Consider the following 17,793-nt stretch of genomic DNA (forward strand, 5'->3'; position numbering starts at 1 on the left):
TTTAGTTCTCCTACTTTCTAATGTGAGTTTAGCATAATATCAAGTCATAACAAAATATATACAGAGTTCAATTTCATAGTTTGTACTAGTAACTAACAAACAGAAATTAGATATTAATAATCCATTTGTAATGACTAAAATTATAAAATAAGTAGAATAAATGTACATTATGGAGATGGCGATTGGGTTATGGACATTGGGGAGTGTATGTGCTGTGGTGAGTGCTGTGAAAGTGTCAACCTAATGATTCGCAGGCCTGTACTCCTGTGGTTAATTGTACCATGGGTTAATAAAAATAATTTTAAAAAAAGAATAAATGTAGCAAGATAAAAGGAAAATGGACTCTGAAAGCAAAATATTTGTTAAGAGAATATAAACACCTTAATAAGCAGAAGAAATACTGTTTGTGGACAGATGTCTCAACATTATTAAGAGGTGAATTCTCCCCAAAGGCATTTCCAGATTCACACTTTCTCAAGCATAATTATAGGAACATATTCAAACTTTTCCAAACAGTTTTAAAACTCATATAGAAATAAGAGGGCCCTAAGTTAGGTCTCACAACATAAAAAGAGAAAGAATTTGAGAACTTACACGATCTGATTTCCAGTGATGTTACAAAATTGTTGTGTTCAAAATGATGTGGTATTTTAATAATGACACCTGAGAAGACCAACAAAGCAAGTAGAGAGCCCAGTAGTAGACCCACACTTACATGGTCCACTAATCTCAGCAAAGTCTGCAGTCAATTGAGTGGTGAAAAATATTTTTTGCAAAAAATGAGGGTAGAAATACTGGGCATCTTACTACACAAAACAAAACAAAACAAAACAAAACAGAAAAGACTTTTATCTGTATATCATACCTGTAAAGATTTATTTAAAATGGACTTAGAGCTATATGTGGAATGTAAAAGTTAAAAAATGTTGTGTAAAACATAGAAAAAGATCTTCATGACCTTGGATTATAAGAAAAATTTTCTAAACATGTGCAACGAAGGTGTCCTAAAGAGGGGCCCCTTGGTGGTGGAGAATTTGGTTCAGCTTTGAAATTCAGGTTTGGGCTCAGATTGCAACCTCAGGGTCCTGAGATAGAGCACCCTTGATGGACTCAGCACTAAGGGGGAAGTCTGTTAGAGAATTTCTACCTCTCTCCTTCTGCCCATCTACCATGCTCATTATTTCTCTCCACTTCTAAAATAAATAAATATATCTAAAAAAAAAGTGTTCATAAAAAACGATGATTTGCGCTTCTTCACCAAAATTACAACTATGCAGCAGAGCTAGTTTACAAAGAGGGATGAACTGAACAGTTGAGGATGTGAATTAAATGGTATCCTTCTCTAAATGTTGTCCACTGTGTGTGTAGAGGAGAAGGTTGGAGATATGACCAGCTGTATCCTGACATGGATCTGTGCAGGCTAGCTCTGGAGCATAGCTTGGTCAACACTGGATAACACTGCTATAGATAAGCTCTAAATCACTGGGTTATCATGTCCTTTAAGATAAAGTGCTTGAATCTCTCATTTCCTCAGGGTTATTAAACATTTAAAGTCCTAAAGGAAGCAGGAAACTAGAAACAAGCATGTTCTTGCTCCAGTTGCTTACTGGTTATTTGAACTAGTTATTCAACCTTCAGAACCTTCTGTGTTTTTATGTACACAGTAAAGCTAATAATATGTGTGTTGAAATATGCATTACCATGAACAAGAGGTAATATAATGAGCTTAATCCAACCAACAATCTCTCAGCAGATTTTTGTTGTCCTTTGATTGAGTGGATTGATCTGAAACAGATTAAATGTTATAAAATTTGATTTCCTGACCCTTCTTGCATATGAAAACGTCACACGCATGTGTTGGCATGTGGAAGAGAGAGACTGACTGGCTTCAGTGCAGGCAGATGAGCTGAGTCTAAACCACCTGTGACTAGTCAGTGAGCAGAGAAAGAACCAGATGGGAGACACATTATCGGTTTTGATGTACTTGGCTCCTTAGTCTGATTTTTTCACAATATTTGTGCATTTCCTCCCTCCCAAATTAGGGAGAAGAGCTCTTTATATCTTTCTTTCTTTTTTATTTTTCTTTCCTACTGTATTCCATCTGCTCATTCATCAATGCTAACATCAAACCAACAAAATATCAAAATCACTGATTTCATTTATCTACCTGCCCTGCACACCAAAGATCTCGATAATTTCCGAAAAAAGGACTAAAACTAGTCATCTTGTCTCCTTGTCCTTCTTCAGCTCAGCTTTTCCTGCACTAACCTGATGCTATTACAGGCTACAATTTCCCTCCTATTCTTCAGAAAGCTGGAGCACAGGGCAGTCACACTCTATAGGCTTTTGAGGCCTTCAGGGAAAAGGGGCCAATTATTTCCTATGGGGGCAACTGCAGAGAGTTTATACCCTAGAGCACCAAGCATGTTAATGTGACAATGTCTTTGCAACTCTTGGGCCAAGATCTGTCTAGAAATGTCTTTGGGATTATAATTACATAAAGATTTCAAAGACCTATAAAGTTTCACATTATCATTTAAGTTTTTATTGTGTTCCTCTGAACCGAATTGTCTTCAGGAATAGGCATAAAATAACGGGACGATTCCTGGGACCTATATACTCTTATTAGCTTTTTCAAGAATATAAAAACCCATGTTGCTTATTTTCCCTCTGAGCTATCATTAAGGAGCTATATCGGCTTTCAAAATTCTCAGGCTGCTTCCCTGAGGGATGAAGATCCACTTCTTGCACCACTGAGTCTTGGTGAATATGGGAAGGCACATCCCTTAGAAACTGTAGAAACGTTAGGACATTTGAAAATATTTCCAGAGAATTCATCTGGATTTATTTGAATTCTAGGTTTGTAACTCTCTGCATTTGACTTCAGGTTTTGGTACTAGAGACAAACTGGCAGAGTGAGTATCTGAGAATGAAATGCTTCCTGATGCAGCCCCAAATCTAACCAGACAGCCACTCAGATCTTATGGTCAGTGAATTACCCTTGTCACCTTGGTTTGGGAAGGGTCCCACCACACATGTGCTAGGCTAATTATGTGGGTTTTTAAAATATTTATTTCCTATAATTTCACTCTAAAGCATATAATTTCTCTTGCAGCATATGAGAATTTGATTACTCTCAATAAGTTTTAGCATGCCTTAGTTTCAATGGCACATTTGCTACAAGCAAAATCCTGTCTTTTGCGGAGCAAAACAGTAGAGTTAGATAAACAATCCTCAAGTAGGAAGTGAATTTCATTGTTTCCCCAATTTTCAATATAAGCAGTCCTCTCTATTCTTATTTTAAAAAGACCATTTTGGGTGCCTGTGTGGCTCACTTGGTTAAGTGACTGGCTTAGGGTCAGGTCATGGTACCTGGGTCCTAGGATCGAGTCCCATATGGCTCTCTGCTCTGCTGAGAGCCTGCTTCTCCTTCTCCCTCTACTGCTTCCCTCCTTGTTCTCCCTCTCTCTCACTCTCTTTCTCTCTTTGTGTCAAATAAATAAATAAAATGTTTTTGTAAAAGACCAGCAAATGCTTTAATATCTACAATAAAAAAATTCTAATATTTCAAATCATTGTATTCCTAAAACAGAGAATTTCTTCTGAGTCAAACATGATAAGTTTGTAGCACTCTACATTCTGTTATAATAAAGGAAAACTTGAATATGTGGGAGAAACCTTGTTTAAATATGACAGGTTCTTTTCCTTCATAAATAGTATAATCCAAAATGTACACATAAGGCAGAATCCTAAATACATGTTTCAGAATGAAAGAAGCCAACGTAAAGGTGCCTCCTTTTGTATGATTTCAACTAGATTTCTTCCTCCACTTACAAGGGAGTTATGTCCCAGTGAACCCAATATAAGCAGAAAATATCATTTTTAAGACTCTTAGTTTTTATTCTTATAGATGTTATTATTTATTTGAAAGTGAGTGAGAGAATATGTGTGAGAGAGAGAGAGAGACATCACAAGCAGGGTGGAGGGCAGAGGGAGGGGAGAAGCAGACTTCCCCCTGAGTGGGGAACCAGATGTGGAACTTGATCCCAGGACCCTGGGATCATGACCTGAGCCGAAAGCAGCTGCTTAACTGACTGAGCCACCCTCGTTCACGTTAAAGATGCAGGAAATCTTCCTGACCTACCAAAACTCATAGCTTAGCCTGCCTACCATAAGTGTGCTCAGAACACTTACATTTTTAGCCTCAGTTGGGCAATGTCATCGATTATGAAGCCTATTTTGTACGAAAGCATTATCTCAAGCAATTTATTAAATAGTCTAGGGCTCATGGAAATCAGAATGGTTACATGGGTACACATGTTTGTAAGTGTATTGATTGTTGACCCTCGTAATTGCTTGGCTGACTGGGAGTTGGGCCTTGCTGCCTCTGCCCAGCATCACAAGAGAGGATTGTACTGCCTATCACTAACGTGGGGGAAGACCCGAATTCAAAATTGAAAGTACAGTTTCTATGGCATGTGTATCACTTTTACACCACCGTATTGTCAGAAAAGTACAAGTTAAAGGATTTTGAGTGCAGGGCCATCTATACATGACATTCTGGAAAAGACACAACTATGGAAACAGCAAAAAGATCAGTCCCTCGATGGCAAGGATTAGGGAGGATGAATAGGTCGGGCACAGAGGATTTTTAGGGTAGGGAAACTCTTCTCCACGTCGCTGAATTTTGGAGAGTGAAGTCATACATATCAAAATCCTCAGAATGTACAACACTAAGGATGAATCCTGATGTAAACTGAATTTGGGGTGATCGTGGTGTTTTGCTGCGGCTTCCTTTGATTCAACACATGTAGCACTCTGGAGAGAGAGGTTGTCCCAGTGAAGGGAGACAGGGTGTATGGGATCTCTGTAGTTTCCACTCTATTGTGTATGAAATTAAACTGTTTTAGAAAATAAAGTTTATTAATCACAAAAAGCCACTGTAGCACAATACCTAAAGGAAGTCATCTTGTAAGAAAATGAAGTGTCTTCTGAAAAAGTTTGTCTAGTGAAAACAGATAATGTTTTAAAACCTTACAACTTTAGTGTAAGAACTATTGCTCATGTTTTATAGCATGTAAAATAAGATCTTCCAAGAACATAGCAATTGTGACAGAGAAGGGACTGGATAGTGGAAGTTTATGAGAAGGAAGATAGTTACAATGATGAGTTTTATTTATTTATTTAAGATTTTATTTATTTGAGAGTGCACGCTGGAGAGTGGAGGAGGAGCAGAGAGAGAGGGAGAGTAGCCAACTCCCTTTTGATCAGGAGTGGGACCCTGGGCTTGATCCCAAGTCCCAGAGATCATGACCTGAGCTGAAGGCAGAGGCTTAACTGACTGAACCACTCAGGTGTCCCTGAAATTGTTTTGGGTTATAAACATGCAATGCAGGAGCTAGAGGCATTCTGGAGGCACTGTGCAAGGAAGCAGGAATAGCAGGAAAAGGTAATGTGGGAGAAAAATTAAACAGTTGTTTTTTTCTTTCTTTTTTTTTTTTGGTGTTTAGAGATTAAATTTTATTCCTTCTACATCATAACACAGGACATATAGGTTTATATACTTAAGAGATAATCATATATAAACTTTTTTTAATATTTTCAGTGTTCCAAGAGTCATTGTTTATGCACCACACCCAGTGCTCCATGCAATATGTACCCTCCTTAATACCTACCACCAGACTAACTCATTCCCCAAGCCCTCTCTTCCAAAACCCTCAGTTTGTTTCTCAGAGTCCGCAGTCTCTCAAGATTCATTTCCCCCTCCAATTTACCCCAATTCACTTTTCCTTTCCTTCTCATAATGTTCTCCATGTTATTTCTTATGCTCCTTAAGTAAGTAAAACCATGAGATAATTAACTTCTCTGCTTGACTTATTTCACTTAGCATAATCTCCTCCACCCATCCTGTTGATACAAAAGTTGGGTATCCATCATTTAAGATGGGGGCATAGTATTCCATTGTATATATGGCCATATCTTCTTTATCCATTTATCTGTTGAAGGTCATCTTGGTTCTTTCCACAGTGTGGTGATTGTGGCCATTGCTGCTAGGAATTGGGATACAGTACTTTTATAACAAAGAAAAATTGGACAAACTGCCTTCTCAGCAGCTACTAATAAGGAAGTGAATTTGGTTTTTTTTTTTCTTAAGATTGTATTTTTATTTATTTGACAGAGAGAGAAACAGAGAGGAACAGAAGCAGGATGAGTAGGAGAGGGAGAGGCAGGCTTCCCGCAAGTAGGGAGGCTGATGTGGGGCTCGATCCCAGGACCCTGGGATCATGACCTGACCTGAGCCAGACACTTAATGACTGAGCCACCCAGGCACCCCATAATAGAGAAGCAGATCTATTGAAAGATTTATGTTTTGCAAATACATCGTAAGACATTTCTCAATCTAAAGTTTGAAAGGGCATGTGCCTAAAATGACCAACTTTGTTACCAGAGTAAGATCATCTTCATGTGTAGAATGGGTAGATCAATAAATGGGTAGAACAATATCATGGAATCAGCAATCAGATTAAAAGTCACAAATGGCAGGGTGCCTGGGTGGCTCAATGTGTTAAAGCCTCTGCCTTTGGCTCAGGTCATAATCCCAGGGTCCCAACCCTCCATCAGGTTCTCTGCTCAGCAGGGAGCCTGCTTCCTTTTATCTCTCTGCCTGCCTCTCTGCCTACTTGTGATCTCTGTCTGCCAAATAAATAAATAAAATCTTAAAAAAAAAAAAAAAGAGTCACAAATGACCAGTACACCTGTTGGCCTTTTCATACTTCCTTAAAATGACCACCTTTGGAAAGTAATCACTATCTTGATCTATAAAACGAATGAAGTTTACCTAGTGTTTGAATTTGTAGAAAATCAGTAATGCAGATTTTACTCTTCAGTGTCTGTTTTTCTCAGTATGATCATGAGACTCTTTCTTTATGATTTATCTATTTCCTGATTATTTTCAATGATCAGGGTTATCTCACTGCATGGATATGTGACAACTGACCCATTCCTTCATTGCTAAACATTCAGGCATTTCGTATGCAAGGATATTATGAGTACAGTTGCTTGCAATATTTTGAAACATGTCTTTTGTTGACTGTACATCATCTATTGGTACACGCTTTATACAAAACATACAGGTAACTCCTAGGGTATGAAAAAATTGTAACTGAAAGCATGAAAAAGATAGAATAGTCAAAATGCAGTTGTATTTGTTTTTTATTTTATTTTTATTTTTTAAAGATTTATTTTATTTACTTATTTGAAGGAGAGAGGGAGAGACCACAAGAAGGGAAGTGGCAGGTAGAGGAAAAGGCAGAAGCAGGCTTCCCACAGAGCAGGGAGACCTATGGCAGGCTGGATCCCAGGACACTGAGAACCTGAGCTGAGCTGAAGGCAGACACTTAACTAACTGAGACACCCAGGCACTCAAAATGCAGTAGTGTTGAAAGCGGCCAGATACATAAAAAACAGTACACTCATCAGCTGTTGAGTATGAGTTATTTAAAATAATTCATCCTGTTTTATGCCACAAGTATACTCTCAACAAGTGTCAAAATATCTGAGTCATTCAGAGCAATATATCTAATGACAATGCAGATAAGGTATGAAACAATAATAAAAGGGTAAATTTCAATTGCAAATGTATGTTAATTTAGAAACATTTTTAATAAAAAGGGAAAGGAAATTGAAATAGAATTTAGAGAATAATTAAAAATAAAGTTAAAAAATAAAGTTAATGCAAACACTATTTATCAAAAAATATGCCAATGCTTAGAGGTAAATCCCTAGCTTGTCTTCAAGCACAAAATACAGCATTACATCATTAGAACATTTGATACCATCTAATTGTTACTCCATTTGAGATTACCCAGAGCAGTAGGTGATGAATATCAATGTTGGATCATTAAATTCTCCACCTGAAACTAATATTACACTGTATGTTAACTCACTGGAATTTTAATAGAAACTTGGAAAAAAAAAAAAACCTTAACTTTAAAAATGCTGAAAATATTCCCCATAAATAAATAAATAAATACTAAATAAATTAAAAAAAAATGACTGAAACGTCAGTTGTTGTTGAGGTTGCAGAGAAATGGGATCATACATTGCTGGTGGAAATGTAACATAGCACCATTATTTTTGAAAACCCTTTGTCAGTTTCCTAAAATGCTGGCATACACTTACCTTATAACACAGCAATTCCACTCCTAGGTATCAACCCAAGAGAAATGATAATTTATGTCCACCCTATGTCTTCTACATGAGTGTTCACAGAGCATAATTCACTGTGGTCCTTACGTGGACGTGATACAAATGTTCATCAGCTAGTGAATAAGTATACAAAAATGTCGTAGACCCATACAGTGGGATACTATTCTTTCTAAGGGGGAACAAACTATTAATAACACAATGTGATAAACTTCTAAAACAGTACAGTAAAGGAAGAAGATAGTATCATCTTTTAAAAGTATTGTTTTTAAAAAGTCTATTTCTCTCTTGGTTATGTCACGTGGTATCATAAATGTATCAAGGGAAAAATTGAGGTGTCCTTGAGATTCCCTAGATCTCTGACCAAAGCTCTGTGGATTCATTATGTCCCAACAGTAGCTGTCAATATGCATAAAACTTAGATCCTTGGTTCCATTCCGTACCCATAAATGAAAATTCTCATGGTAAATATAGTGGATTCCTCTCACATCAGCTGTTTACCTTCCTTTTTATTTTACTTATATTTAAAAAGATTTTACATTTTTATCTGTCAGCAAGAGAGAGAACACAAGTAGGGGAAGCGGGAGAGGAAGAAGCAGGCTTCCAGTCAAGCAGGAGGCCCAATGCAAGGCTTGATCCTAGGACCTGGCATACCCTTAATGACTGAGCCACCCAGGTCCCCTTACCCAACATTTTTAATCTTATCCCCTCTACTTCTTCTTCCCTTAGTAGCTGTCCGGTCTCTCTTTTCCATCTTTACTACCTTATCATGTGGGAACACGTGTCTGTTATGTCACTGCTTCCCACCCAGAAAATTGGCATTCATATTTTTCTCTGAACGGTAATGGGTTTACTTGTGCAATGTGAATCCTTAGACTTGAAGAACAAAGGAAACAGTATTCTAACAGACAATTCTGATTCCATTGCTCACACCCCAGTAACTTTGGGTAATGACCCAATGTCCTTGGAATCACCTAACTTTAAGTAAACATTTGTTGTATTTAGAATTCATCATAAGTTGACCAGAGCACACTCTTTTGATCTTAGAATTCACAGTGATAGATGGGCTTCCATATCTTTATGTCAGGTCAAACATGCATGCCATCGATTCTGAACCTGTCATGTTTTAATTGTGAGGTTTATACCAATTGGCTTCAAGTCCACGGGCCTTCTTGAATTACTTAATCTGCACATTTTGGATAAGCAAATGACTCAAAAGATGTTTTATTTTGTTGTTGTTTTTGTTTTTTTTTTAAGCAATACTAGGGTGGCCAAAATATGGTACATCATCATCAACAGATGCGGGTGAGGATGTGGAACAAGAACTCTCATTCATTGCTGAAGGGAAAGCAAAATGGTGCAGCCAATTGGGAAGAAACTTTGTCAGTTTTTTATAGAACTTAAACAGTTTAGCAATCCCACTCCTTGTCATTTACCCAAAGGAGTTAAAAACTTATGTCTACAAAAAATCCTGCACACACATGTTTAAGTGCATCGTTATTCATAATTGTCCATACAACTGGAAGCAGTCAAGACATCCTTCAGTAGGTGAGGATAGACAAACTGCAACATCAGACAGTGGAGTATTATTCACTGCCAAGAGAAATGAGTTCCAGGCCATGAAAAGGGATGAAGAACCTTCCAATGTGTTCCCCATGGTACTTGGCATGCAGCTCTATCACAGATATGAGACTCTTCTTATCTTCCCTGTTACTAACTTTCTAGTTTCATGTCTTACTAAGTAGACTTTTAGGAGCTCAGTGTCCAGCTTATAACCCGACACACAGAAGAAGCTAAATTATTGAATGAAGAGATGAGCCAATAGCCAGAAGCATGTTAAAAGATTGTGTTTTCTGCATACTCTTGTTCACCCTTCGTCTTTGTTATACAACCTCTCCTAAGAATAATCTTACCCTAACACATGCCTATTCACTCTCATGATTCCCTTTCCTCCTTCGGGTCCATTTTTGATATTTTCATCTAGGAAATCTTCCTGACCTCCCGGTCTTTGTTGTTTGTCCCTCAAACATGCTTTCGTTGCCCCCCTGTGCTACCACTACCTTCCCATTTATAACATGGTCTTATCATATTCTGCTCCCCTCTGGGTATCTCTCAGTGGATCTGAAGCTTTTTGATTGCAAGACCTTTGTTCAGCTCTATTCACCACTGAAGGCTCAGCAACCTTCAATGTGTCTGATATATTTTTTGTCTAGAAATATTTATTGATAGACGAATGAGGAATATTATACACACACACATACACAAACAGACACACACACACACATATATAAAATGTAATATATTTATACTAAAGTTGTTTTGTGTATACATGGAGCCACATATTTTTATAACTTTTCATAATGAAATGTTACCTAGAAATAATCTAATTGACAGAAAAATGTCATGAACAGCTCACATTCATATGATGATGAAATCTTGGTAAAAGCAGGTAAATATCAATGTAAGATATTGGCTCCATTGAGAATCTCATTTTCAATCTTTGTAAATACATAATTTAATCAGGAGTTCAAAAAATTTGTGGTTTCCTAAAAGAGATGTCGCTAGAAATCTCAGTCTGAATCAGATAAAAGCAGGAAATAAAGGCCATTGTCTCCACTATTATTTCTTTGGTTTAAATTTTCTTGACGTTAGTCACCTTCCTTCATGCCATTGTTCACTCATTCAGTATTTATTGTGCCTGAGACATTGTGCTGACTTGTAGAAACTATTTTTAACAAATAGTCAAGTACTCTACGGAGTGTGACTTTATTTAATAGAAATTCCTCTCAGATAATAAGATGCTCATTAATTTGAGTCATGATTCTTTGTAATGGGTTACCAGCCTAAGAAGGGTAACATGATATGTTACATATGATACAATATGACTCTGAAGTCTACAAGGGAATTTGGATAGTTGGGGTAATCTTCATTATCCCTCAGTGGTTAAAGGGCTCTTCACTTTTACAATAATATGGTCATTTTATACTCTAATTTTATAGGAAGCATGTTGTATCATCAATACTGGTATATAAAAATGAGCAGAATTCTTAATAAAATATATTAGATTTTGGGGCGCCTGGGTGGCTCAGGGGATTAAGCCACTGCCTTCGGCTCAGGTCATGATCTCAGGGTCCTGGGATTGAGCCCTGCATCGGGCTCTCTGCTCAGCAGGGAGTCTGCTTCCCCCTCTCTCTCTGCCTGCCTCTCTGCCTACTTGCGATCTCTCTCTCTGTCAAATAAATAAATAAAATCTTTAAAAAAAATATATTAGATTTTATAGATAGTGAATATATGGATAGTAAATATTCATAGTGCATATGAAAATATATATGCCTATACTACACGTTGTATATATACATATATATGTATGTTATATGTAAAAAGCTCTGGTAATTTTTTTCTTTCTTGCACGCATTTTTGCTCCACTCATTTCAGAAGTTAGCATTCATAGTAGTTTATTTTTTCTTTATTTGGTAGGCATTCCTTTCTCAGAACTTCCAAAACGTCCTTTTGACCTTTGTTTTCATTGAATCAGTGCTGAGCTCCAGGAATATTTATTTCTCACTTGAAATAACTCTTCTACTACACAATTTCCTAATGGCATTTTTCATCTGATCATTTCTTAAGGTATAGGTTAACGGGTTTAACATCGGTGTTATCATACTGTAGAACACTGCGACTGCTTTATCCATAGATAAAGTAACAGCAGGTCTCATGTACTCAAATATGCAGGGCACAAAGAATAGGATAACTACTGTGATGTGGGAGACACAGGTGAAGAGGGCTTTACGCTTTGCCTCCAAGCTGTGGTTCCTTAGGGAATGCAGAATGACCACATAGGAGACCATCAAGAGGAGGAAGAGGAAGACACAAATGAAACCACTGTTGGCAGCAATGAAGAGGCCTAGAGTGTGTGTATCAGTGCAGGCAAGATTGAGCAAAGGGTTCAGATCACACATAAAGTGATCTATGACATTAGGGCCACAGAAAGGTAAAGGGATGATAAAGAGGGTCTGTATGGCTGCATGAAGAAAGCCTCCCACCCACACCACTCCTATTAACAGGCCACACACCCGCCGATTCATGATGGTGGTTCAGTGCAATGGCTTGCAGATGGCCACATAGCGGTCATAGGCCATCACAGTAAGTAGGATGACATCAGCCCTCCAAAGAAATGTTCCCCAAAGATTTGGATTATACATGCATTGAATGTGGTGGTCTTCTTTTCACGGAGTGAATCTATGATCAGTTTAGGGGTATTAACAGAAGAATAGCAGGCATCAATGAAAGAGAGATAGGCCAGGAAATAGTACATGGGAGACCCCAATAATGGGCTGGTAGTGATAGTGACCACAGTGAGTATATTTCCTACCTCAGAGATGATATAAATCATCAAAAAGATGACAAATATGATTTTCTGCATCTTTGGATTCTCTGTGAGTCCCAGTAGAACAAACTCTGTCACGTTGTTTCTGTTCTCCATTATATCATATTATGAATAATTGCATTACCTGAAAAAATTCCTTTGGATTAATGTAACCTTGAATGTATTAAGCTTTTTCATCTAGTAAGCAATACATACCTAGATTCTATTGAACTGTGAATTCTCATATGGTATTCTGAGATAGAAAATAAATTATGAGTTCTTTAAGATCACATATAAGTTGTTTACTAGTTGAAATTTCTGTTGAGTATGGCCATGGGGAACTTTTTAAACACACAGGCTGGAGATCATTTGTGCACACTTCGTCATCTGAGGTGATTAGTTATGTAGCAGGAAGCAGCCAATTGAATACATATTGACAGCTAAGTTAGAAAAGAGAGGTAGTTTATGATATAAAAGCTGTGAATCCCATTATCTTTAGGAAATGGGAAACCATGAGAAGACAGTGAGAATATACATGGGAAAGTGAAAGGGAATTTGGAGATAGGAGATAATAATATGAGAGATAATAAGGGATATAATTTTAATAAAGATTTTCATGTTTGTTGGATGAAGTGGGGTGAGGTTCAGTAAGGGGTTGGAAGCCAGAGACAGAAATCCCAGTTAAGAGATTATTTATATTACTTGACATAGGATTAACAATGTATTGGTTGTGGGTATGTAAAATATACAAAAGCAACTATAAAAATAATTAATAATGCTATTGTTTATATAAAATAATATATTTGGTGGGGCGCCTGGGTGGCTCAGTGGGTTAAAGCCTCTACCCTCAGCAGGGCAGATCCGAGGGTCCTGGCATCAAGCCCCGCATTGGGTTCTCTGCTCACAGGGAGCCTGCTTCCTCCTCTCTCTCTCTGCCTGCCTCTCTGCCTACTTGAAATCTCTGCCTATCAAATAAATAAATAAAATCTTTAAAAAATAATAATAATATATTTGGTAATTATATATATATATAGAGAGAGAGAGAGTCTTAAATAATTGATTAATATGTTCATGGCATAATAGCAAGTATTGTATATATAGGATCTCATTGAATACTGATAACATCCCATTTGTTTGGTATTATTCCATCCATTTTGAGATGAGGAATCAGTGTCAGAGAATTAGTTTGATGGTAATAATAACAATAACAATATTTACTAAAATTGAATATTTAGTGGCCTTCAGATTTTTTGCAGATTTTTGCTGATTTAATCCCCACCACAAACCTGTAAGATAACTCCAGCTCTTGTTTTGACAATTATTTTATATGTTAAGTAATAGAAACATAGAGGAGGTAAAGATCCTGCCACGATCAAGATGCTAATAAAGAGCAGGAACTAAAATTACTTCAGATTATACTTCCTCATGGTTTTCCTTCAAATTATTACCCATGTGCTATATTGTTATAATTAACAACATTGAACTAATAATATTTTTCTTGTATGACCACAATAACTGTAATCACTTTATTACTACTTTTGAGGCCAGTGTCTATAACCCAATTTCATTAGGACACACACACACACACATACACACACGTTTCAACTCCCAGTTATCAAATTAAAAAAAAAAATCAAAACTAAGAAAATCAAATAAAAATAAAAATATTTTACTGTGTTCATTGAAAGCTCTTTTTATCTTGACTTCTGTCGTCTTCTCTAGGAGACTTGTGGTGATGTATTGTTGTGGTTTACATGTGTTTTCTCTGATGACTAATGATGTTGAGATTTTCTTTCATCTTATTATTATCCATTTGTATACCTTCTTTTTTACATTTTTGTTCAAGTAGTTTGCATAATATTTAAAACTAAGGGGTTCTGGTTTCCTTATTACTAAGTTCTAAATGTTCTTTACATATAATACAGGTATTTGTCAAATATATGTTTTGTATGTCTACAAAATTTTCACCTGATCCATGGATTGCCTCTTCATTTTTCAAAGTGGTGTTACCTGATAAGCACTGACTTTTAAAACTTCAATGAATTCCAATTTAAAAAATTTTTTTCTTTTGGCCATGATTATTTTGCATCTGATGGTTATTGTTCTACTCATGAGGTTAAAAAAAAAATTCTCTGGCAGTTTCCATAGATTTAGCTTTAACATGTAGTCCTCACACTCATATTAAGTTCATTTGTGTATATGGTATGAGGTGAGGTTGTGGTTTAGATTTTTATTCCTCATATGGATATCCAATAGATCCAGTATAATTTGTGGAAAAGTCTATATTTTACCCATTGAATTACTTGACATCTGTGTAAAAATTCATATATTTAGGCCTATTTCTGGGCTTTCTATTGGTTTCAAGTTCTCCGTGTCTACCTTCGTGCCAACACCACACAACATTGATTACGCAGCTTAATAGAAATTCTTGAATTTCAATAGAGTGAGCATCCAAACTATATTGTGTGCGTGTGTGTTGTGTGTGTGTGAATCTTCGAGATTCCTTGGAATTTGTGTATTTCTATATAAATTTCAGAATGGAATTGTTAATTTCTTTAAAAATACTGTTGAGATGTTACTGGAATTATATTGAAAACATAGAATGACATGGTAATAGCAGAATACTTTTTTTAATTTCATCATTTGTTAAAATCTTTTAAAATCATAACTATCAATTGAAATTTATCAAGTAATTTTTACATCAATAAAAATAGCCTTGTGATAGTGACACACAGTAGGGACAGCATATGGTCAAGCATGTTTGAGGGGCACACAACAAATTCCATGGGGTCAGGAAGATTTCCTAGATGAAAACACACCAAAAGGGGCACAAAAATTAAAGAGAATCATCAGAATGAATAGACATGTGTTACCTTAGAGGATTCCCAGGAGAGGATTCATAACAAAGACAGAGGGTGAAAAAGAGTGTGCAGAAAACACAATCATTTCAATACGGTTGTGGCTATTGGCTCATCTATTCATTCAACAATTATTATTGAACCCGGTTATGAGCTGGACACTGAGCTCCTAAAAGTCTAGTTAGTAAGACATGAAACAAGAAAGTTAGTGACAGTGAAGATCAAGAAGAATCTCATATCTGTGATAGAGCTGAATGCAAGTACCATGAGGAACACATTGTGTAAGGGTCTTCAAGCCTTTTCATGACCTGTAGCTCATTTCTCTTGGCAATGAATAATACTCCACTGTGTGATGTTGCAGTTTATTTATTCTCACTTACTGAAGGACGTCTTGGCTGCTTTCAGTTGTATGGACAATTGTGAATAAAGCTGCTGTTAAGTATGCGCGTACATGTTTTTTTGTGGACATAAGTTTTTAACTCCTTTGGGTGAATGTTAAGGAGTGGGATTGCTAAATTATTTTAGTTCTGTAAAAAGCTGAGCCTTTGGCTCAGTTGCCAGGGTCCTGGGATAGAGCCCTGCATCAGGACCCCTGCTCAGTGGGAAGTCTGTTTGTACCTCTCGCTCTACCCTGCCACCTTGAACCCCTGCTCCTGCTCACTCATGTGCTCTCTCTCTCTCTCAAAAAAATAAATCTTAAAAATAAAACATATTCTACTCTAAATATTAGTTCATTTGCACAACTAATTTGTATGAACTAAGGAATGTTCTAACAGAAATTTAAATTGTTTGCTTATTATTATTGTTGTTGTTGTTGATTTTTAACATTACAACTTCTGAACTAACAAGAACGTCTGTTAGTGCATTAAGTTAGTGTATTAAGAAAACTATCATTAAGATATTTCCCTTTGTAATTCACTAATAATATATAATTGATTTCTTTGCTTTGGCTCAATTCTTTTTTCATGAACGTTCCCCTACCTATACTATGTTAATACCCCACAAAATTAACTTATTTCACAATTAATTTTGGTATGCAAGCATCAGTACTTGTTCAATGATCATATAAATCCTGTAGTCCTATTGCATCCATTCATTCCCCACATCACAGTGATGGTCCATAATCCCCATGATCTTGTCCCTGCCTTCTTCATTCACATCTTCCTCTTTTCTTTCTCAGAGTCGATTAGCCAATGAACTTTTTCAAATTAAGAGTGTGCTTCCTTTGAAAATAGTGATGAACACCAAACCTTTCTCACTGCTTTATTCATCTCTGAATTTCTTAGGGTATAGATTAAGGGATTGAACATAGGAGCAATGATGGTGTAAAATAGAGCAAATATTTTGTCCTCAGGAAAAGTAGTAGGTGGTCTAAGGTAGATAAAGATTGCAGGCCCAAAAAATAAGATGACCACAGTGACATGAGACCAACAGGTGGAGAGGGCTTTGCGTCTTCCCTCAGCTGAGAGATTTCTTAAAGTGAACAATATTATCCCATAAGAAACAAATAAGACAATAAAGGTTACTAAGGAAATCATACCTGAAAAGGCAACCACAAGGACACCAGTGATGTAGGTATCAGTACAGGCCAACATTAGCAAAGGAAAAACATCACAAAAGTAGTGATCAATTTCATTAGGACCACAGAAGGGCAAACCAATTGCAGTAGAAAACAGAGGTAAGGCATGGATGGCCCCACCAGCCCAAGCAGCTAAGACTAGGAGGTGGCATCTTTTCCTGTTCATGATAACCACATAGTGGAGAGGTTTGCAGATGGCAGCATAGCGATCGAAGGCCATGGCAGTAAGAATGAAGACCTCAACGCCTCCGAAAAAGTGCATGGTAAAGATCTGTAACATGCAATTACTGTAGGAGATGGTTTTTCTTTCCACTAACAGGTCAGCAATTAACTTGGGTGTAACTGTAGAGGTATAGCAGATGTCCATAGAAGATAAGTGGATGAGGAAGTAGTACATGGGTTGGTGAAAAAGGGAACTGCATCGAATGGAGACAAGGATCAGAAGCTTTCCTGCCAACAGGGCAACATAGAAGAATAAGAAGAGCCCAAAGCAAAATATTTCTATGTTCTGGTCATATGAAAGTCCTAGAAGTATGAATTCTGAGATGTTTCTCTGGGTTTTCATATATTTGGCCTTTGTGAAGGCTTCCATAGGACTTATATTTCTGAAAGTATAAAAGATAATTCTAGGTGAATATTAACTGTAGCAACAGTATACATAAAATGTATTAAAATGTATATTTTCGGGGCGCCTGGGTGGCTCAGTGGTTTAAGCCGCTGCCTTCGGCTCGGGTCATGATCTCAGGGTCCTGGGATCGAGTCCCACATCCGGCTCTCTGCTCTGA

At 37.0% G+C, this 17,793-nt stretch overlaps 1 protein-coding gene and 2 pseudogenes across 1 annotated transcript; all 3 read right to left on the reverse strand.

Moving 5' to 3' along the window:
• Positions 1 to 17,793, reverse strand: part of LOC123948505 — a 372,440-nt pseudogene that overhangs the window by 14,087 nt on the left and 340,560 nt on the right.
• On the reverse strand, positions 11,760 to 12,688 carry LOC123948499 (annotated as a pseudogene).
• LOC123948491 (olfactory receptor 4P4-like) lies at positions 16,638 to 17,573 on the reverse strand. Its single transcript, XM_046015672.1, has one exon. It carries the CDS (start codon positions 17,571 to 17,573, stop codon positions 16,638 to 16,640), a length of 936 nt encoding a protein of 311 aa, XP_045871628.1.

Source organism: Meles meles, chromosome 8 (assembly GCF_922984935.1).
Source record: "Meles meles chromosome 8, mMelMel3.1 paternal haplotype, whole genome shotgun sequence".
Lineage (NCBI taxonomy): Eukaryota > Metazoa > Chordata > Mammalia > Carnivora > Mustelidae > Meles > Meles meles.

Excerpts from the sequence above, each read along its gene's own strand:
- LOC123948491 (XM_046015672.1), bottom strand. The coding sequence starts at position 17,573 with ATGAAAACCCAGAGAAACATCTCAGAATTCATACTTCTAGGACTTTCA.